The 21,973-nt window shown below is 46.1% G+C and overlaps 10 protein-coding genes across 10 annotated transcripts, besides 1 other annotated feature; 5 read left to right on the forward strand and 5 right to left on the reverse strand.

Moving 5' to 3' along the window:
• Positions 1-50: 50 nt before the first annotated feature.
• KUCA_T00001042001 (uncharacterized protein) lies at positions 51-2,540 on the reverse strand (the record flags this gene model as incomplete). The annotated part of the gene is made up of 1 exon (XM_022605642.1): positions 51-2,540. The coding sequence occupies one exon, from the start codon at positions 2,538-2,540 to the stop codon at positions 51-53; it is 2,490 nt and encodes an 829-aa protein (XP_022457090.1).
• A 226-nt stretch (positions 2,541-2,766) lies between these two features.
• KUCA_T00001043001 (uncharacterized protein) lies at positions 2,767-4,395 on the forward strand (the record flags this gene model as incomplete). Its single annotated transcript, XM_022605643.1, has 1 exon — positions 2,767-4,395. The coding sequence occupies one exon, from the start codon at positions 2,767-2,769 to the stop codon at positions 4,393-4,395; it is 1,629 nt and encodes a 542-aa protein (XP_022457091.1).
• A 438-nt stretch (positions 4,396-4,833) lies between these two features.
• Positions 4,834-5,637, reverse strand: KUCA_T00001044001 (uncharacterized protein; the record flags this gene model as incomplete). Its single annotated transcript, XM_022605644.1, has 1 exon — positions 4,834-5,637. One exon carries the CDS (start codon positions 5,635-5,637, stop codon positions 4,834-4,836), a length of 804 nt encoding a protein of 267 aa, XP_022457092.1.
• Positions 5,638-7,339: 1,702 nt separating this feature from the next.
• KUCA_T00001045001 (uncharacterized protein) lies at positions 7,340-8,203 on the forward strand (the record flags this gene model as incomplete). Its single annotated transcript, XM_022605645.1, has 1 exon — positions 7,340-8,203. One exon carries the CDS (start codon positions 7,340-7,342, stop codon positions 8,201-8,203), a length of 864 nt encoding a protein of 287 aa, XP_022457093.1.
• Positions 8,204-8,898: 695 nt separating this feature from the next.
• Positions 8,899-11,688, reverse strand: KUCA_T00001046001 (uncharacterized protein; the record flags this gene model as incomplete). The annotated part of the gene is made up of 1 exon (XM_022605646.1): positions 8,899-11,688. The coding sequence occupies one exon, from the start codon at positions 11,686-11,688 to the stop codon at positions 8,899-8,901; it is 2,790 nt and encodes a 929-aa protein (XP_022457094.1).
• A 432-nt stretch (positions 11,689-12,120) lies between these two features.
• Positions 12,121-12,746, forward strand: KUCA_T00001047001 (uncharacterized protein; the record flags this gene model as incomplete). The annotated part of the gene is made up of 2 exons (XM_022605647.1): positions 12,121-12,142; positions 12,436-12,746. The coding sequence occupies 2 exons, from the start codon at positions 12,121-12,123 to the stop codon at positions 12,744-12,746; spliced, it is 333 nt and encodes a 110-aa protein (XP_022457095.1).
• Positions 12,747-13,332: 586 nt separating this feature from the next.
• On the forward strand, positions 13,333-13,641 carry KUCA_T00001048001 (uncharacterized protein; the record flags this gene model as incomplete). Its single annotated transcript, XM_022605648.1, has 1 exon — positions 13,333-13,641. One exon carries the CDS (start codon positions 13,333-13,335, stop codon positions 13,639-13,641), a length of 309 nt encoding a protein of 102 aa, XP_022457096.1.
• Positions 13,642-13,912: 271 nt separating this feature from the next.
• Positions 13,913-13,999: a sequence feature (Short protein (KUCA_T00001049001, CDK25082.1) was converted to a misc_feature.).
• Positions 14,000-14,248: 249 nt separating this feature from the next.
• KUCA_T00001050001 (uncharacterized protein) lies at positions 14,249-15,955 on the reverse strand (the record flags this gene model as incomplete). Its single annotated transcript, XM_022605649.1, has 1 exon — positions 14,249-15,955. The coding sequence occupies one exon, from the start codon at positions 15,953-15,955 to the stop codon at positions 14,249-14,251; it is 1,707 nt and encodes a 568-aa protein (XP_022457097.1).
• A 1,069-nt stretch (positions 15,956-17,024) lies between these two features.
• On the forward strand, positions 17,025-19,819 carry KUCA_T00001051001 (uncharacterized protein; the record flags this gene model as incomplete). Its single annotated transcript, XM_022605650.1, has 2 exons — positions 17,025-17,063; positions 17,114-19,819. 2 exons carry the CDS (start codon positions 17,025-17,027, stop codon positions 19,817-19,819), a joined length of 2,745 nt encoding a protein of 914 aa, XP_022457098.1.
• A 605-nt stretch (positions 19,820-20,424) lies between these two features.
• Positions 20,425-21,813, reverse strand: KUCA_T00001052001 (uncharacterized protein; the record flags this gene model as incomplete). The annotated part of the gene is made up of 1 exon (XM_022605652.1): positions 20,425-21,813. One exon carries the CDS (start codon positions 21,811-21,813, stop codon positions 20,425-20,427), a length of 1,389 nt encoding a protein of 462 aa, XP_022457099.1.
• Positions 21,814-21,973: the final 160 nt, after the last annotated feature.

Here is a 21,973-nt window from a genome sequence, read left to right on the forward strand (position 1 = left end):
AACTGCAAATTAAGTGTACATTACATATTCTGTTGTATAAGACATACAGTTTAATCAAATTCCAGACGCGATTCCCGGATCTTGTTGACCTTATTAGCCAATGCCGTCAACTCCAGTCTCTCGGCAATCCGACCAGCAGCAGCCAGCGCTTTGTCGTCTCTGAGATGAACTGCCAAGGAGATGGCCTTGAGTGAGTTCTGTTCGGTACAGGCGGTAGCGAACAGTTTCAAGAGAGACTTGTCAAACAACAGTGAGTATTCACGTAGCCTGTCGGTGGCCTCCTCTCCTTCAAGTTCCTCGCTTGCAATAGCATCGTTCAAAAGCTCTCCCATGGTTCTTGATCTGGCAAGCTCTTCCTCAGCACGTTGCTCGTCGTCTTCTTCGTGTGATGAATGTACAGGAATTTTGATTTCAAGCTCTGAGGGGATTGTGAGTGGGAAACTTGGGTAGTACGAGCCCTTGACGATGATGAAGGCAAACTGATCCTTGAAAAGACCCAAGGGCCAGCATCTCAAATTAGTACCAGAGGCCATCTTTTCAAGACCCAACTGAGTGTCCAATATAGGCATCCACCGGGCCTGCAAAGGTTCTCTCCATCTCGAGAGAACGAGCAGCATGTCGTCTTGACCCACCAGACATGGGTCACCATCATTACTGAAGAACAGTCCTTTGAGAATATGACGGCCCTCCTGCAGCTCAGATGGTATGTGTAAGGGCAACCCGGCATCTCTTTGTAGGAATTTTCCATCCAGATCCTGCAAGCTGTAGGAGAACTGGTATGGTCCACTTAAACTGACTGTGAACACATATCTATCGCTAGTCACACACGCAACCACCGGTTTGGCCTTCTCAATGGACTCCAGCAAGCCTTGTAGAGTGAATCTTCGGATATAGCCAAAGGAAGTACACACCACGATGGAATTGGAGCTCAATGCCACGGACGTCAAGATTTCGCCCTTCGCAGTGTTTATCACTCTTTCCCAGGATTCATCTGGCCGCTCGTGCGATCTAAAAAAGATCCTGGACTTTGGGGAAGATTTGGAGTCTTTCCCGCTAACACCAAGCAGGACAGCATTGTCGTCCATAGAGGCTACATCATAGCCAAAGGTATCCTTGAAATAGTACTCCTTGTGAGATCCTCTGTCAAAAAACGAGACCGTGATAGTGCTGTCTTCGTCCTGTTTCACCGACCAAGTGTATCCCACCGAGTTCATTGTCAGGTACCGTTTGCTGTTGTTCCAGGTAGTTTCACCACATGAATAGGGGACGATCTTGTATGCGGGAGTATGTTCTGATACCGAACGGACGGTAGGGTCTCTTCCAGACACTTTGCGGGCTTTCCTGGGACCTTCTCCAAACAAATCGTCGTGATCTCTCTTCTCGGAAACGTAGCCCGCGTTGTCGTCATCAATGATGAAATCGTCACCTAGACCGTAGCCCGAGTCGTCGATACCAGGCGATGTTCTTGAAGAACCCTTCTGTCTAACTTCTTCTTCTTCTTCTTCTTCCTCGTCAGAATTGCCCTCGTCGTCGTCAGACGCTTCGTCATCTACGAATAAGGAGGCTGCATCTCTCTTACTGGAGACTTCAGCAGGGGTCTGGTCAACCACCTTCTCGTATTTGACGATCTGGCCTGCCAAACTTCCCAGTACAACATCATAAGATGTACCATTTTTGCGCCACGAAACATTAGTAATGGTCTGTTGCAAAGCTGAAGAGTTGACAACCTTCTGAGAGGTTACCTCGTAGATGCTCAGCAACTTGTCAGAACTAACAGCAGCTATGTATCTACCATTGGGAGACCAATCGTATGAAATGACGTCAGATTTGAACGTCAAGGTCAAGCTTGGCTCCTCGTATTCGCCACGGTCAAATATTCTGAGTTCTCCAGAGGCGCTGGGGACCGCTAGGTAATCACCATCCGGACTCCAAGCACATCTCAAACACCTAGAATCCTCTTTTTCTTCGTCGTAAAAGGCATTATGAGTAGGCAGATACATCTGAAGACTGGCAACAGCCTGTGGCTCCGAGGAGGTCAAAGAAAAGATCCTCACCTTTCCACCGAATAGTGTTACCGCTGCCAGCTCAAAGACCTTGTTGTAAGAGAGACTAACCACCTGATCTCCAGCCGGAAACTTCTTAGACGTCATAGGCTCTGATTCCAGGTCTACCAGGATCAGCTCACCATCATCTCCACCGATCAGCACACTCTTACCGCTATGTGTGAAACAGGCATCTCTCAAGGGCAGCTCTGATCTGACAAGCTTGCCTTTGGATTCAATGGGCTCTGTCAAGGAAAAATATTCGGCCTCTCCAGAATTCGATGTAACCACAAAAACATTATCTTTTGGACCAACAACAAACGACGAGAATCGGTCAGGAATGTCAATCACTGTAGGCTCGTCCTCCGGAGTGCGTGTGTTGAAGATCTTGGCCAAGCCAGAATTACCGGCCACGATCAACGTGTCTCCAGACGAGCTGTGCTCGGCCCACGTCTTTCCACCAAGGCTGAATACGTCCAATTTCGCTCCCTGGACCATTTTTTGTACTTGAAAAGGTCTTGTTGAACTGTTCTACGTTGTGCCAGAACGCGTTCCTTTGGTTCGCGTCTCCATCGTGCATCCATATTTTAGTGTGCCAACCATTTTAGTGTGTGGCCGAATTTATTTCAAAAAAATTTGAATTTTTTCTTAGCCTTGAGACAACGCTGTGAGGCTTGAGATAGTTGGAAGCAACGCAGTGGCAACCAATTCGAGTCTTACAAAAATGTCTGATCCGTTTTTTGCTTCGGCATCCAAGAAGAGGAAGAGAGACCCGAAGACAGATACCCGTTCGCATTCCAGGAACGGTAAATCAAGGGTTATGGATCAACATAAGAACAAGGCCCCAGCAGTTTCTAGAAGACAAGACGAAGATGACGACGAAATCACAGACAGTAGTGGCAGCGAGAGCGGAGATGTTGATTTGAACTCGGAGACTGAATTTGAAGCTGACAGTGCAAGTAGCGAAGAGGAAGACCTCAACGAGTCTGCCGCAGACAAAAGGCGAAGACTGGCCAAGCAATATCTGGAAAATTTGCAGAACGAAGCCGGTGAATACGACTTCGATGCCAAAGACATAGATGAGGACATCATTGCCTCAAGGCTCAAGACAGACGTGGCGGAAGAGAAGGGTTACGTTTACCGGTTCATTGGAGAACATATGCTGTTTGAATCGGCCCCTCAGATCACCAGGGTCCAGAACATTGGGCTGAACGGGCTCTCGGTGAGATACCCAAATGCATACACAGTAAGTAAAGACATGGAACTGACGAAATGGGATATTTCCGGTTTCCAGAAGAAGCCAAGGAAGGTAAAGTACACCAAAGGAGGAGCCCGGTTTGCAGAGGTTTCCAAAGAGCATAGTGAAAACGGGCACTGTGACGAAATTTTTTCGGTAGCAGCTAGTCCTGATGGGAAGTACGTGGCCACTGGAGGAAAGGACCGCAGAATTATAATATGGAGTACGGAAAGTCTGGCTCCATTGAGGGCCTTGGTGACCAATGTGAAGAGAGGAGAAGTCATGGGTCTGGCGTTCAGGCGGAACACAGACCAATTGTACGCAGCATGCTCAGACCTCAAGATCAGAACTTACAGTGTTGGCCAGATGGCCCAGCTGGAGACTTTGTATGGTCATCAGGATTGCGTGATTGACATTGCTGCTTTGGGGCAGGAGAGATGTGTGACCGTAGGGTCCAGAGATAAGACTGCCATGTTATGGAAGATTGCCGATGAGACAAGACTCACGTTTAGGGGAGGTGACTCTCTGGAGAAGGTCCAAAACGATTTCCGCAGAAGGAAACTTGCGTTTGATGAGTCTAAGTTCTTCGCAGAGGGAAGCATCGATTGTGTCTCCATGATCGATGATTCTCATTTTGTCACGGGCTCCGATAACGGCAACATCGCTCTTTGGTCTACGGGCAAGAAGAAGCCCATCTGGATCGAGCGCCAGGCGCATGGGCTCGAACCTACTCTTCCTGCTTCGCGTGCTTCAGGAGAGGCCGATGTTGAAGCGTCTGAGCTCCAGGTACCAAAGAGCCAACCTTACTGGATCACCGCAATTCACGCGATCCCATTCTCGGACGTATTTTTCACAGGATCTTGGAATGGAACCATCAAGGTATGGAAGCTGAGCGAAGATTTAAGAGGATTTGCATTGCTCGCTGAGTTGAACAATGCCAGAGGTGTAGTGACCTCTATCGACGTTGCTGAAGCCAAGAAACTAGAACAGGGCAGGCTAAAGCTCATAGCCACGCTTTCTAAGGAGCACAAGCTTGGAAGATGGATCAGAAAAGGCGAGGGATTTAGAAACGCATTGTACTCTGTTGTTATAGACGTTCAAGTGGCGAAGAGGTGAGTTTATAGTATGCCATAAAAGTAATTGAGGTATCAAAAATGTAGAAGAACTGGAAACAGAGGCATTCATGATTTTCTGTCCGGAAAATTGAAGACGCAGCATTCATTTTACCGGCAGATTTGTTTATCCGACATCCACCAAACCTGTGAATTATAAGCAAGTCAGCTCAAAGGGAACAAAGACTTTATGCTGGGCAATGCCATTTATCTTGATCGGTCTACTAAACGTTTAAACTTATTGTCCGTTAAGAATGGTATATAAATACATCCCGTTGCCAAGGAAAGAGAAGCAACGGTCTAAAAGGTCGGTCGAAGGAACAAAGGAACTTGGAAAAGAGAGAAAATAGCAAAAAAGCCAAAAGCGGGACGAACTGGCAGAAACGCAATGTTGCGATCCCGGTTTGAGCCGAAAGCTTTCATCAGATATTCGCGTCAGTCCTCACAGCAACGCTGCCACGATCATACCAGCAACTCCCAAAGTGAGACCAGACACCTGGAACTTGTTTCCCTCGCCCGAGGAGGAAGAGGAAGCTGCAGTCGAGGCGGAGGCAGAAGCGGAAGAGGAGTCGGTGGTAGGCACAACGGAAGACGAAGACTTCTTAGATGTGGTCTTGGTTATCAGCGTCGTCGTGTTGTGCAGCGTTGTGTGGTTGCTGAGGGTGGAGGTGATGGTGGAAAGGTGTGTTGTCTTGTTATGGTGGGTAGTCGTAGACGACACTGTGGATGTTCTGTTGGTGGAATCGTAGGCAATAGCCAACAGTCCGTTTGCAGCAGACAAACTGCTCACGGAAGCCACAGAAGCAGCGGAAGCGGAAGAAACCGAGGCAACTGAGGCCTTCGAGATCGACGAAGCAGCTGCTGCTGAAGCCTTCGAAATGGAAGCAACAGAAGCAACAGAAGCAGACGAAGCAGACGAAGCAGAGGCAGCAGAGGCAGCGGAGGCAGACTCGGCAGAAGCAGCAGAAGCAGCAGAAGCAGAAGAAGCAGAAGAAGCAGAAGAAACAGACTTAGCAGAAGCAGCGGAAGCAGAAGAAACAGACTTAATGGAAGCAACAGAAACAGAAGAAACAGAAGCGACAGAAGCAGAGGACACGGAGGCGATTGACTCAGCCAAGGCAGAACTCTCTGAAGGCGTCAACAGAGTCTCGGTAACCGTGACAGTGCTGGTGATGATAGTTGTATCCTCGGCTCTGGCAAGAGTAGCCAGCATCACCATTGGAACTAAAACGTTGGAGAATCTCATTGGTGTTGTTGTCGATGTTGATTGGCACGGCTGGTATGGGTGTTTGTTTTCAGGGGTTGAATCGATGCTTCTAGAGACTCTGGGTATATGCTAATTTGCAAAGGAAGACAACTGAGTAGCGCGGTTCACCTGAAGTATAAAGGAATGACTAAAGTGAGGTTTTCAAGGACGTTGACAAATTCGTGGGCAACTTTGTTAGGAAGAGTAGAAGGAAAGGTGATGAGAATTGTTGCCAACGGGGAGTCAGAAAAAATCCTCCAGTTTTGGAGGTCTTGGCCCCGATCTAGTTGTTTATGTTTACAAATCCCTCGACGAGGAAGTTGACTCCCGTTGCTATGGTGATCATGCATCGCGCTGCCGCTTACGGCAAGTCACCTTCCGCATTTGTATAGTAAATGCTCCCTAACGTGCATGAAGCCTGCATATAATGCGTATGTTGCCATGGCAAATCATTGGCGCAATAAACAAAGTTTGTTTTTCGGTCTTGCGACAATCCTCAGAGATGGTGAATTGGGCTTATTTCCGTGTGGATATTGTATATTCATTTAGTTGATACCCTAGCATGTGGGCAACAACACTAAGGTGAGGCTTAGGCTGCGTGTCTTGAGACGGCTTGTTGTTTCGATACCTAACAAAAAAAAATAATGGGGCATTCTGGGAATCGAACCCAGGGCCTCTCGCACCCAAAGCGAGAATCATACCACTAGACCAAACGCCCTTTTATAGCGGTTTCGGAAAGGATGGCCCAATATACAATGGTTCGTTGGTTGTTGAACACTACGCGGGGCTCATAACCAAAACAGACAGATTCATTTATCTGGAGCAATAAATGATCTTGAAATCAATTAAATGTTGCTGGTGAGTGAAAATGAGTGAAACTCTCGTGCTCTTATGACTAGCTTCTTGGGGTTTAAGTGAAAGGTAAAACTATGCTAGTGCGCTGGTGCGGCTTTAGTGGAGCTTTCTGCGGTTGTTCGTAGGCCCTAGGATTTGAACTCTAATTGAATGCCTTCATTTTTCGTTACACACTTAGTAGTGCTATATATAACATAACCTAAAGTGTTGTAAGCTGATGCAAATATCAGCTTTCCATATTTGATGGTCTGGTTGTTAGCAAGATGCCAACCAGTCAATCTAGTCTGAGAAATTCAGTATCGGATCTCTCGGTATGTGAGACACTTATACGCTTCATATCACCAGAAGGTGAATTATTTTGACCTTTCAAACTTATATTTCACCCAAAACTAGGATCTGGTAAGCGTTTCTTCCTGTTTCGCTTCACTTCAAGTCTCGTAAACCCCTTCTCTGCTTTAGTCAATCATTTTACAAGCTAATGGGTTGGTTATTCCTTCAAAAAGTTACCGAGTCAAAGCTGAAGTTCTAAGCTTTCTCATTAGTTGGTTTTCTTGTCAATATATCTTCAACTTTGCTTTATTTTCAGTTCACAATTTTTATTACGTGTAATAACCAGGTGATCTACAGCCAAAAGACAGGATATTTTCGGTTTTTTTGAAAGGCACTATGGCCGAGCGGTTAAGGCGAAAGACTTGAAATCTTTTGGGTTTCACCCGCGCAGGTTCGAGTCCTGCTGGTGTCGTTTTTTTTTTTCACCCGCTGTCTCTACACCTCACGATCTTCAATAAACTCCCTTGAAGTCATAGTTCGTTTTCTTGTTCCCTTTACATCATATCACCCTTTCAAAATGTCCAGAAAGTCAGAGATGGCGCAGTCGCTGCTGCACAGATACTACAGTTCACAGGGCCCCACGCTAGAGAGGCCGAAGAGCGTGCGTTCTGTGGATAGCTTATCGGAAGCCCAGAGGTTTCGCTCGTTATGTGTGAACGACATTTCCATGCGGGTATCAAGGATACATGACCCTTTGCTTAGTGACTACCAGATACGTGATCTCAATGACGAGTTGAACAAACTGATGAAAGAAAAGGCTGCGTGGGAGTATCGTATACTAGACCTTGGAGGCCCTGATTTTATATCTTATTCAAAAAGGCACCAAGGTGGAACATATGAGAAGGATTCCACTGGTTATAAATACTTTGGGAGAGCCAAGGACTTGCCAGACGTGAAGAGCTTACTGGAAGCCAAGCAGAATGAAATCAAGAAGGCTAATCAGGCTAAAACAAACGCTAAGAACGACGCGGAATTAATACAGCGGATTGCCGAAGCTGAAAAGAAAATAGATCCGGTTTACTACGGCATCTACGAGGAGACCAGAGTATCCGGAGGGTTGGTATCACAAGTGCCTACCTCAGACGAAGTGGTAGACGAGGCTAGACAGATCCTAGAAGACGAGACTCTTTTCGAAGATTTTTTGTCAAGCCAGGATTTGCAGGAAATGAATGGAAGATATTTCCAAAATTCGGAAGATGATACTTTGGTTGCCTATGAGAGGGCTAAAACAAGAGAGCTGTTGCGGGAGTATAGGACTAAGCATTCCAAGCCTGGTCCCAATAAACTGGTCCATTTCGATGAGAGTATTCAAATCCCCAACGACGCAGTGGAAAAGAAGCTGGTTCAGTTGAAGATCGCGAGTATTCAACAGAGGCTGTAATGAGATTTGACGAAAACGATAAAAACAAGTTATGTAGGACCAATATGGCTATCATCATAGACGTGCTGCCACAATCGACCACGAGTTGCGGAAGCCAGTACAACTTGACTTGTAGACATCTATCAATGGGACACAATCAAACTAACCGGGCAGACACGTTTTATCTTTCGGAGGCACCTTTGGTCAAACGGTATGGCTTCGGTATCCTTGAACTGGTATCTCTTCACGATCCCCCAAGGAATCTGCAGATTTTTCGGAATTTTGCTCTTTTTAAACACTTGCGCTGAACATGTACTGATAAGCATTTGGCAGAACACGAAACCAGAAAAAGCTAAGGTCATTTTCACAAGGCTACGGTTGTCTAAAAGTTACACATTCTTGACTTGGTGCGGCTCAAAATTATGCTATGCACATGCGTCATTGTGCATATTCGATTAAATATCAAGCTTCGTTTGCATGATAATCAGACTTGACAGACTCGGGCCATACTGATTCTCCGCAAAATAAGTGTCTCATCATTATCATTACATAATTGCCATACAATTTGCATCTCTACTTTAACCACAACGTGAAGAAATCTAAATAACACCTTGAAAGCCACTGTGGCAGACTAAAACTCGAAAACTAAGAATGGTTGGCATCATCATGTGCTACCACAGTGGCTACACCGTTCCATATAAAATGTGCGGCAGCGTTCAGAACACATGGCTCAAGAACCTTTCGATATACTCCTTGAAATTTGGCACGTAATTCCTGTCTTCTTCCCAGATGATCCTGTCAATTTCACGACGGCCTGAGTCAAGATCCAGTTGGTCTAAGCGGTGGATCTTGGTTCTCCTTCCGAATTTATAGACCACATAGCATAGAATAAATAATATCAAAGAGCCATAACTGGAGAAGAAATATGCCGTGGACCACGATCCCCTAAAAAAGACGATAAATCCATCCACCAGAACGAGCAGGAAAGCCGAAATCATCCCGAAGTAGGCCAGGTATGGCTGGAATGGAGACCTGTAAGGATAGTTCTCGTCGTCTCTTCCAATGATATCCGGTCTCAGTTTAAGGCCATAGTAGAACCGGATAAACGACAGGCACATTCCGGACCACACCAGCAGTCCAGTGGTAGCACAGACCGACAACAGTCTTTCAAACACCAAGGCGGTGTTATTTTTTACAGAAAGATATGCTAGAGCACCCATGAAACCCGTGAAAAGAACGCTGACATAAGGCACTCCTCTGGCAGAGCAAATGGAGAACATCTTGGGGGCCTTTCCCTGAATCGAAAGATAGTAGAGAGTCCTCGAGGAAGCATATAACTGCGAAGATCCAGCAGTGAGAGCAAAATATACCAGAAAAGCATTCATCACAGAGGCAAAGTTGCAAAGGCCTGCACTCTGTAGGGCGATGATCCAGGGCGATTGGTTACCGTTAGCAAAGCCAGCCCACTTCAGCAATTGAGAATGGCAATTTTGACCTCCATTCAACGCTATTATATTTTCTACCAGATCTGAGTCCACAGAGTTCGCGCTAGAGTCGTTGGTAAAATAACGCAGCAATCTAGGATCTCCAGAGTAGATATTCAGCCCGACCACGAAAATGGCCACCACATAAAAGATGATGATTCTCCAGTAGATACTTTTGGTGGCACTGGGGATGGCCTTTCTGGGGTTACGAGATTCTCCTCCAGCAATAAGAACAATCTCCGTTCCAACGTAGGCATAAGCCGCAACTATAGATGCCACCAAAAAAGAACACAGCCTGCCTTTGGCCCCTCCAATTCCATCCAGAGATCCAAGTCCCACATCGGTAACATCGAAGGTCGGCCTGAACAGCCCATAGAACAGAAGATCGGTGGCGTTGCTCTTTCCTGAGTCCCAATATCGAAATCCTATCACCTCATGATAAGGCGGGCTTCCTCCTCTATTCAGTATGATCATGTAGAGGATGAGCACTGTCAGAATCAACAGCTTGATGATAGTGGAGAAGTACTCCACCTCTCCATAGACTCGGATATCACACAGATTAAGGCCAATCACCACTACCAAGAAAAATGAAATCCACCCAGCGGTACTTGCTCCTGGGATCTTCAGCTCCGTATAGAAACTGAGCATGATAGTGGCCGCGGTGATCTCGGTAGGCATTCCGATCATATACGAAAAGTAGTAGCCCACTCCAAGTGCAAAACCAAAGGCATCATCGACAAAACGCGACGAAATCCCACTGACTCCACCGGCCAATGGAATAAGCGTGATCATCTCACAGAACGACAGCATGGTGGCTATCACTATAGAACCAGCAAACATGAAGCCCAGAAGACATCCAAGTGGACCTGCGATGCTAAAGGCTTTTCCAGATGAGAGCAAAAGCCCCACACCAAGTGTTCCTCCCAGAGCGATCTGGTGAAGATGTCTAATCTTGAGCTTTCGCTGGATCTCATGGCGATACCGCTTCTTATTGAACCTAAAGTACCACTTCCAGCCCTTTTCTGTGTCTTCAGCATTGTTATAAGGGAATCCTTCCAAGGGTTTCAACGAATAGTCAACGTTTTGTCTTCCAGAGACGAAGATGTCAGGTTCTTCGTGGATCATCCCGCTGTAGATGTTGGAGCTTGAGCGATCGTTATGCATCTCAAACTCGTCCAGCCCTTCCTTTGGATTCTTCCTTACTACTGCCCGCGGTTGGAGATCTATGGGTATTCTATCCATTCCCATAACATCATCGATTGCTATTGTGTTTATCGAGCTTGGTGAGATCTGAACCGAGAGTGCCGAGTCCGTGCTTAGGTTTCGCTCCCGTTTCTTCTTCAGTTTGTTCTGTTTCGCCTGGAGTCGCACCTTCTGAAACCAGTTTGTCGTATTCGTGACCGGAAGGTCTTCGTAGCCGCCTTCGTAATTTGTGATTCCGGCCTCGTCAATCACGTTAACATTGGCTTTCAACCTCCTATTCTCTCTTTCCGCTTGCTTCTGCTGCAGAACTTTTGCATGTTTCTCTCTCAACTTGGCTTCTTTCCAGACATTTTTCGTGTACATCTCATATTCAGAAAGGCCCTTTTCTTCGTTACTGGTTCCGGCATACCGCTCGTATAGCTTGGTAAAACGGAACCGATCTGAAGTGTTCACCAGACCTTCGGTGTCTTCTTCGCGGATCATCCTGTTTACCACCGAGGTCCGTATCGACTCATCATATTCCGGCTCATCTAGAGAAACTGATATCTCATCTCCGTCACTTGCCACTCTCTGAGACCCAGAGTAACCGGAGCTCAAGCTCTCGGAGAAGTCGTATCCAGTAGAGTGTTCAGTGACACCCTTCAGAGTGCCACCGTGGACTCTCGGTACTACCTTGGGAAACAGGCCATATTCTTCCTCTTCTTCTTCAACGTAATCTTTGTCTTCGTCATATGAAGCCGTTTCTTCGTGAACTTCCGCACTCCGCGTGCTGCTGCTGTCCGGACTTCCCCGTGATGAGAAGGACCTAGAGCCAAACATCTGAACCAATTCACAGAAATAGTCGCATAAAGCTCAATCCAACCAACAGTAAACAGCAAAATATCCCACAAATAAATATAAAGAACCCCTGGCTGTCTGCGCGAAATGAACCGCAGCTTGTCTTGTCACCATGGAGCAGCGTTATCTCTCCCTCCGGATTATGACTTGTACACTACCTTTTAGGTTTGACTTATATAATCCAAACATAGTTTGCTTACTAATATATTATTCAGTCTTGGCCATTCCGTTCTCTCCCGGGTACACGCCCCCGTCTCAGTTCCCAGCCAATAAGCTCAGTGGAATTGAAAATGGAGCGGATGCCATTGCAGCCGGCTCACTCCTGGGTGGGCCGTATAAAACTGCCAACTCTTCCTTTTGCTCTTTTCGAACGCAAATCAGATTTTTGTCTAGATTTCTCTACACATAAACAAAATGCCTGCTCCATACGAAAAAGGTGAGTGATTTAAATTTGTTGGCGAGGACCGTGGATGGTTTTACTCGAGGCTGGCTTCAGTGAAAAGTCGCTGGCATTGCTTGTGTTGGCAGTTGTTTTATTGTTGATCATCCATGTTCTGGTGACTTGAAATTCAGGATTTTGGTCTAAAGCGAATTGTGATTTTACTCTGAGCTCGAATATGAGCCGGGTATGAGTTTTGATTGAAATTCAAGTTTATATTCATATCGCCTCCTCCTCCAAGCCACACACACAGTGTTGTTCTCTTGCGTTCATACTAACTCGTTTTTCAGGTTCTGAAAAGAAGGGTGCTACTCTGTTCAAGACTAGATGTGCCCAATGTCACACTCTTGAGGCTGGTGGACCACACAAGGTTGGTCCTAACCTGCATGGTGTCTTTGGCAGAAAGTCCGGTTTGGCCGAGGGTTTCTCGTACACCGATGCCAACAAGAGAAAGGGAGTTTTGTGGTCTGAGCAGACCATGTCTGACTACTTGGAGAACCCAAAGAAGTACATTCCAGGTACCAAGATGGCCTTCGGTGGTTTGAAGAAGCCAAAGGACAGAAACGATCTGATCACTTACTTGCTCAATGCCACCAAATAAGCGGAAGAAAAAGGACCAAAGATTTGCTGAGGTTCTCATTATAGAGGCAGTTCAGCGCTAAAGCGAGATTTATGGTCTTGGCTGCTGTTTTTTATAGCTGTACATAGAGCGTTGAATGCCACTCCCAATTTGAAGAGTAGGAGAAGAGCGTAGGTTAGCAGCACATCATGTCTGTTCAGGTCTTGACGGTCTTGAAACTGGAAATTGGAGAAGCATTACCACATTTTCGGAAGGCGCGGTTCTGTTTGTGAGAACAGCCAAATTGGTTTGGTAGCTCACAGATCATGTTGCGTGGTGCGTCGACATCGAGATTCTCTCAAAACCTATATCAACGTTAATGAAACAAAATAATTTTACAGCAAACAAATTAAATCGCCAACGTGCGTATTCTTGGAGCATGATGAGTGCTTAGTTTTCTGGAACACAGATGTGTTCTTCTCTGTGGGGCGGACCCACAATCACGCCTACACATTTCAAATTATGCTGATCACACGCAGATCAAACACAGATCAAGCTGATTCATTCTAGATTACTTGCAGGTTCTACACAAGTCAACTGCATTGAACGAGGTGCGAGTAAGAACTGAATGTGTCAGCTGTGCAGCCCACACGTTCGCTGCTCATCTTACATGAACCCTAGATCGGCTCCACAAACTCGTGATTCTGTACTGAAATCACATATCATCTCCGTATCTTGGGGGCTGTATCGTGTAATTGTTACGTTTTTTCAAGCCTCAAGTCCCACGCTGCTTTCAGTGCACACTGTTTTGACGATCAATTCAATGCCCCATTCTGAAATTGTGACGTACGTCAATGGCTCGGCCCAGTTGTGTGTAGCAGGCTCGGTGTATTTCTTAGTTGTGACGATGCATCCTTATGTGTACAGGATGTCATAGCAGTCTCAATTGCGGATCATAGCCTGTTAGTAGGAACCGCTCTTGGTTGTGCGACATGCGTTAACTATGACAAAGTGAAGGAAATCTGTAGCTACTTCCACCGAAAAACCAGTACTTTCCACATGTCATAAGCATTCCAAAATGTGGCAAACTTCCTGTTATATCTCTTCCTTGATATCAAACGTTTCATCTGAAACACCAAAGGTTTTGTTCACTATTTCACATTTATAGCAGCGAAGCTCAATCGAGTATGTGCGACCCAGAGTTTTCCCTAACATGAAATCGGGCGTGTGGCGTAGTTGGTAGCGCGTTCGCTTAGCATGCGAAAGGTCTCCGGTTCGACTCCGGACTCGTCCATTTTCTTTTTTTTTTTGCACTTTCCAACATATAAGCCAGGCATGAAGAGTATAGGAGTTTACCCGAATATATTTGATCACGAGTTTCGGCGCAAGTGGTGCAAGGCGATGAAAGTCTGCGTTCCAAGTTCTACAGAGAGTTTCAGTAACTGCATGAAACGTTTGGGCATGCCCTTTCATTTATTGAGTACAAAAAATCAAAGAGGAATATATCAGATGTCTAAGACATAGCTATGGTGTCTGAGACAAGATTACTCTTTGGAACAATCTCTACCAAAGATACCCACCTTGAGCCAATCGAAGCAGACCAAGATCTTGCTTCTGACACCCAAAATCATGCTCACGTAGGCTGATCTCCAGAACAAAAAGGTCAAAGATCCTCCGGTGGAGACGTTGGAAAAGTCACCCCAAACCAAGTCAGCCACAGCTCTTTCGGTACCGATGTAGGCCAAAGAACCCTGGTAAACGTACTCAAATGGTCTCAAGGACGCCTTGGCTCTCTCCAAACGACGGTTGAGCTTGTCCAACTTGTCAGCCTCGGTCTCAGTTTTAATGGAATATTGTAGGTCGTCAATCTTAGAAAGCTTCTCAAAGTGGCTGGCCAAAAAGATACCTTCCTGATGTGCGACTTGAGCGGTGGGTGGGTTCTTAGTAAAGGTACAGTCTCCAAGAGCATAGATGGAATCAGAGCCATCAACCTTAAGATAAGCGTCGATCAAGAGACCTCTTCTGGCGGTCTTTTGCTCTTCGATCTTCGAGGCCAGGCTCTTGGTGATTTCCCTTGGTCCATTACCAGTAGCCCAAACCAGTGTTCCGTAAGGAATAGCGATACTTTCCTGCTCACCACTGGCATTCTTGTGAACCGCATACACGTTCTTTCTGTCAACTTTCTTGACCATGGTGTTGGTCCTCAGGTCAAGCTCCTGTCTCTTGAAGACTTCCTCGGTGTACTTGATCAGCTTCTGGTTGAAAGCGTTCAAAACATTGGGAAGAGCCTCTACCAAGGTCACAGTCATCTCCTTCTCAATACCAGGCAGCCATCTGGACAGGTCTTGGTCAATGTAGTCCTTAACCTCGGCAGCAAGCTCAACACCTGTTGGACCTCCTCCGCACACGACCACGGAAAGCAGTCTTTTTCTTTCCTCGGAGCCCACTGGCAGCAATTGCGCAGCCTCAATTGAGTTGAAGATCTTTTGTCTGATCACAACGGCATCGTGGGCCTCTTTCAGGTAGGAGGCATTTTCGGCCACACCGGGGATTCCAAAAGTGGTTGTCTGGGCACCAACACCGAACACCAAGTAGTCGTAGTCTACGGTGGTGATGATTGGCTCTTCCTCATTGATCATAGCTTCTCCAAAGGTCATGGAGTTGGACTTGTGCTTGATGGTGACCTTCTTGGAGACTGGGTCCACGTCGGTAGCTTCGGCCTCCAGATACAGCACCTGGCCTGGGGTAGCACGGGCAACGGTGCGGACCGGATCAGTGATAGACTTGACATCAACGGTTCCAGTTGGCACAGAAGGAAGCAGCGGGGTGAACAAGAAGTAGTTTCTGGGCGAAACAATGATCACGTTGTACAGACTGGTGTCGAGATGCTTCAAGGTGGTGATGGAACCCCAGCCAGAACCAAGAATGACAATTGTCTTGCGCTTGTTCCCGTTGGGCTTAAGATCACTTTGAGGGATCTGTTCCGTAGGATGGGCTTCCTTGTAAACTTGGTAGCCGACATAAGCGGTTCCTCCTAGGGCAGACAGCAAGGCAGCCCTCCAGGTCCACTTGAAGACGGACCGAATACGGCCTCCCTTTGGTGGTGGTGGAGGAGGAGGAGAAATTGGCGCAGCGGCAATTGGAGAGGCCTCCTTCACGATCTTGGCCTCTTGGCTAAGAACTCTCGAGGTCGAGACGAATCTTGTGGCATAACGGGAACTGGTCCCAAACACACGAAGCGCGGAAACCATGGTTGCTGAAAACCTTCGCAAACGAACCTTTCAGGTAAAATAACAGGCCTTTGATATCCAGGTCGAGATATCACGAGTTTGGCTTGCAATTCGCCACGAAATTGAGTTTATTCAGGAAAAGAAGCTTGGAAAACAACCAATCGTGCTGGGAGGAACTCTTTCAGCCGAATTGCCCTTGGCCGAAACTTTGGGAGATGACCTCTTTTTCAAGGCGCGCGCGTAATCGGTGGAAGCGCCTATCGGTGAAAAGTTGGTTTTCTGCGATTTAATTGGTTGATTCTGGCCGCAGAAAAAGAATTCGTATGGATATTACTTGCTGGTCAATAAATTTAGGTTTAAAGATATTTTAAAGGCATTGTTGGCCTTGTGGAGTGTCCTCTTTTTTCATCTTTGACTTGGCTTTGAAGACTCTGGCCCACCAAAATCGGAGCTGCAAACGGTTGCATGCGGCCCGCCCCCCGCTGACCTGCCATGGTCTTGCCGCGGCTCATTAGAAGGCTTCAAGGTGGTCAAAAAAACTGAAATTTTTCGAGGTGTTCGACTATTTTTGTGGACGAGATATCGAAAATTGCATAAAGAGTTCTTTTTTTCTGTAACAACAGTTAATTGGAGCTGTTGTACCTGCTTCCCTCTGTCGTTCTTCGTCACCCCTCTTCCACCCCTCTTTCACAGTGAACATCTCCGGTAAAAAATAGTGTGCCGTACCCAATATGTAGTCCGTTACCCTTAATGGAAATCTAGCCGGATTCGCTGGATCGCGTAGATCAGTTTTTTTATTGCGATCTGCAATGTGTGGCTATCTCTAATGGCTGATGTCGCGATCGACACTGACTGTCCTCAAAAAAATCGATGGTCAACGAAAGGCTGTCTTTACTGCAAACACTCAATCTTGCCTGTCGGTGCGTTGTACTGACCCTATCCTCTTTGGCAGAAATGCCATTCGTGTGCGGCTCGAATCAGAAGATCAAGACCTTAAGATTCACCCCAACAACACTCAAAACACGCTGCAACATTATTTCTTCCTTGATCTCATAATAAACAGTGAGTTTTCTCTTCTACTGGGTTGTAAATGCCTCCTGTTTGTGTTGAGGTCTACGAAGAAGGTCTGGTGAGTGAGTTTAGTATTTTTAGCATGGTCTTAGCTAACACCCAAACAAGGCGCTAGCGCCTTCTGGGAACGAAGGACCAAAAGCACTTTTCAAGTTCCAGCGAGCTCGCTCCACGCTGGAAATTGACTGGTGTTACACTCCCCGTTCCAGCCCGGCTATTTCGCTTGAATTTGGATGTCTGGTGGGTTATGTGGATCTCACGATTGGCCATCTAGTCTTTGTTTCAGAGTATGATGATGCGGTTTCGCTCCCGCGATTCCACTTCAAGTGCAACAGGGTGCGTGATGTAGTGATGGTTCCGCTGGTGAAATCTTCATGTCTTGAAACGTTACAAAGATACGCAAAAATTGGCGCTGGAACTGAAGATTGCGACGAAGAGACAAACGAAACAGACAATGTCAGTCTCAAAGACGAGAACCAGGAACCGGAAGTTGCCCATAACCAACCCGGAATGATATTCACTCCTACAGGCATTCTTGCAGACTCATTCAAGTCAAAGCCACAGCTCTCTTTGAACAGCCAGCGGATACTTTTGGAGGAATTCGAATATATTGATACAGGAGCTGTCGCCAAACCAAATCCAATGCTGGACAACCTGATATATAACAAGACATTTGAACACGCACGCTCAGTCAAGAACTTGCAGCGAAATGCAGGTGATTTCAAACATGGATATAGGATACCACCTGCGCTTATCCGGAAGTTCAAGCGTCATTTCAGGAGGTTTTTTAGAAATGGCGGCTTTTACTTCAGTGGGGATGTAAACCTGACCCAGAACTTCTCTGTTGTGGCTGCAGCCAAAGGAACCAGTTATATGGTTGTCCCCAGTTGCCACGAATCTATGAAGGATCTCAAGGAAGACTCTGGTGCCTTTTTTTGGAACAGATCGATGCTCGCGCCCATTCTGGAATCTTGCCCTGATACGTACCCACATGTACTGTGCACACTTCTGATTCAAGGCTTCGTCGGTACATTTGACTGCACTTTGAAAAAGTCTTCTCCTCGAAGATCCTCGTTGCTAGCAGGAAAACGCAACGAAGATTCTCAGACAATTCCCGCTTATATCGTTCTCGTCTCTAGAAGAAGCACCGATCGTGCGGGTGTGAGATACATGAGACGCGGAGTTGACGATGCCGGCAAGGTGGCCAATTTTGTTGAGACTGATCAATGCATATTTGTTGATGGTCCGCAAGAGACCTTCTATGGCAGGTATACCATAATTAGAGGTTCTATTCCCCTTTTCTTCAAGCAGGATCCCTCCAAACTACAGCCTGCACCAATAGTGCAAAGATCCAGAGATCAGAACCGTGACAAATTACAGATGCACTTCAATCATTTACTGGGCCATTACGGTGACTTCTCGTGCATATCTCTGATAGAGAAAGGCAACAGAGAACTAGGGCTTGGTAAGACATTTCAAGATCTCGCTGCAGAGACAGATTTTCCTTTGGCATGGTTTGATTTCCATGAAGTCTGCAAGGGTATGCATTTCGAGAATGTTGAATTGCTGATGAAGGAGGAAGTGGAGAACTCGTACCCACCGGGTTCTGTATCGATGAAACTCGACCAGTATGGCTGGTATGCAATGAGGTTGGGTCGTAATTTGAAGGAGGAGTCACACCAGAAGGGAGTAATGAGAGTTAACTGCATTGACTGTCTTGATCGAACTAACATTGTCTCAAAGTTTCTTTGCCAGAAAGTCCTCGGTCATCAGCTCGAGTCCTGGGGCGTGGTTATCCGGAATAACAAAGACTTTCAGTCCGCGTACTCTAACCTCTGGGCAAACAATGGGGATGCGATCAGCACGCAGTATGCCTCCACAAATGCTTTGAAGGGTGATTTCACCCGAGCCCAGAAGAGACATTACACTGGGGTTTTGAACGACGCTATTTTGACGCTGTCCAGGTATTACTATGGATACTTCAGTGACTTCTTCCGCCAGATCATGATAGACTTTCTGCTTGGAGGTGTTGGGGAAGAGGTGTTTGAGCAGTATGAGTCGAGTCTTAACAATCTGGATCCGAATTCTGCTCACGAGACAATGATCACTCAGAAGGTCATCATGGACAACACAGTCAGTTTCCTATTTCGAGACTCGACAGAAATGCTTATTGGCTCATGGTGGGTTGATTCCCCTTTCAAAGTGAACACTTTACGCAAGGCGGAGATGGTGGGTTCAATGTTGTTGCTCACAGACAGATACGTCTATCTCGTGGTGTTTGCAGAAGCCGATAGCGTACTCCGTGTCTACAAAATTGCCACGGAATTTGTTGAGAAAATACAGTATGGCCACTATTTTTTGTCGTCACATACCCCACTTGCCAAAAATCCTCAGAAGAACGTTGGAATCCAACTCAGTTTCCGCAAGCACGAATATCGCACACTCAAGCTCGCAAAAGACGTCCATTTCGATCGGGAGAACCTGCGAATGAGACAGAGGGCCGACGGAGCAGTACTCGCCACTTCCCTCTCAGCAGAAGACTTTTCAATTCTGGGAATCTTTCAGTCTCAGGACTCAGCTGATTCGCAAGTCTGTGGCTTGCATGAGTCTCGGGACCAGCCTTCGACTCTCGCAATCCGGTTTCAACAACATACGACACACACAGAGGTTAGACGTACGGTGAGTCTGCTGTCAAGAATGTGCTACGGGTCCAGTTTGGTCCAGTCGGATCTGGTGACTCTGGAAGAAGCCAAATCGGACACCCCGTTTTGGAAAGTGTTAGACCATCAATTGAAGAAGTTCATATGGGCATGAAATAGGGGTCTGAGATGGGTTGAAGTTGGCCCAGAAATGGCCTATAATTGCTGATGATATATAACGAACTAACGACTCAATAGGATCGATGAACGAATAAAACTAAGATGCCAACAAACTAAGTAGTATTTGATAACTGACTGTACGAAGTGTATTAGCAAATTTATAAACGATTTGAGTTTCCCCAGATTTTCATGAAAAACTCGAAATCTGAGATTTTTCAAATTTATGACCAAAATAACTCGCACTTTACAGAATACGCGAACATTCGGAAATATCAAAGATCAAGGAAAACAACCAATAATTGTTTCTATATTTGAAACCTTTATTAGTTTTCCTGTTCTTACATTTTAAAAAACATTTCGAGCTCAATAGCCTTCTTTAGATCCGTCCTTTGGATACGTGCGGCTCAAACACTGGGAAGAGCCGAGAATGCCTTAATTTGCAATTTACTTACTTAATGAATTCCGATTTGGTTAGTAACTGAGCAAAATTGTACATTAAAGAGTCGAAGCTTACATTTGTGTCATAATTTGGCCTTTCTCGATCTCTTTTCTACATCATCGTTTAACGTTTCAGTCATTATATTCACTCACATTTCAGAACTAGAAATAAGCATTTTGCAAACTGTAATCCTTGTCAGTCTCAGAATTGATACAACGAGGATACCAAGGGTTTGAAGTCAGTGGAACGCCAACTCCACTGGGAAGATTTGAGGAACCAAACAGGTGATTCTGAGAAACCTCAGTCACTGGAACGACCTTCTGAAAGCTTAGATTGTTGTTTTCTTTGTTAAACTTCATGTTCAGAAGGTGAAGAAGAGCTAGCACAATCCTCAGGTTCTCAAAAAGACCCTGAGGAAGATTTGTCTCCAGTACCCTGTTCGGCACAATGTTGGTGTGAACTATGCGTTTGGAGAGCTTGTGGGAGGAGTTATTGTCAGATTCGAGCTTTTTCGTAGCCTTGGCATCTTTTTTCTCATTAAACTTGTTCTTGAGATTGAGTTTGTCCTTGAAAGAGTTTTTTTCCTCGGTATTGCGTAATCTGTCCTCGTCCTTCGTCTGGGCCAATGCCAGTGCGTAGTTGACCAGGCCTATGGACAGACCAACCTGGTTCTTCTTGTAGTAATCCAAAGACAAATAGAGACAAACATAACATTCTAGGAATGATTTGAGACACGCAAAGTAGGTTTGGACCTGAATCCTGGGAGGCAACAGCCTTTGAGCCACATTAATTTCATCATATGTTTGTATCACAATTCGCACGTACATCGCGAAATTCGTGCTTTTACTCAGTGAGTCCACACTGAAATCTCCAAAACTGTCATCTATGGACTTTTCCAGATTCCATACATTCTTAGACAGAACCGAGAGTTGTAAAGATGCATTGTTCAAATGCCCCAGGAACGTGACAGAGTTGAAGTCAAGCTCAAAAAACGAGCTAGGAACCTCCCACATTAGCGCATTCTGGTGAAGCTGAAGCATCTCCAAATAGCAGTGAGCTCGTTTCAACAGAACCCCAGGTTTTTTCCAAGCACGATCGGCTTCCTCAGAGGAGGCGGTTGCGGAGAGAAGTCTCGGCAGTCCATTACCTGTGACAAGTCCAAAAACTGATACAAGTGACAAGCTAGAAACCATGATCTCATTCTTGAGTGTCCAATCAGACAACTTTCCGAGCTCTCCGTGTATATTCTTCCATGGCAATTGGTCATTCTTCAGTGCGGAGAACATCACTATCGAGCCTGCTTTCAGAAACAGTTGATCCATAATCGCATCTGGGTCCGATCCAGGCGGCTGCACCTCAGGGAATCTGTATAGCACATACTGGAAGATCTTATCAATATATTCCTCGGTGCTCGTAGCCAACTTCAGAAGGTCGAGTCCCACCAGATTCGCTACCACTAGGGAAGCCCTAGCAGAAACGAGTGAGTGTGGGATCTCCGCAACAGGCTGCACCGCACAGGCCAAAGGAGGCGGTATGGGAAATCCGAGCATTCCTAAGGAGCTAAAACACCGTTTATCCCCCAAAAAACTGACAAAACTAGTCTGACCTGTACCTATCATATCAATACAGTACACTGGCTCAAAAGGGCGAAGCACTCGGTATCGCACTACCCCACCTTCATAATCGAAGATCACAGAAACCTTAGCCTTC

This window comes from Kuraishia capsulata, genomic scaffold, assembly GCF_000576695.1.
Source record: "Kuraishia capsulata CBS 1993 genomic scaffold, Kuraishia_capsulata_scaffold_1, whole genome shotgun sequence".
NCBI classification, from domain to species: Eukaryota; Fungi; Ascomycota; class Pichiomycetes; order Pichiales; family Pichiaceae; genus Kuraishia; species Kuraishia capsulata.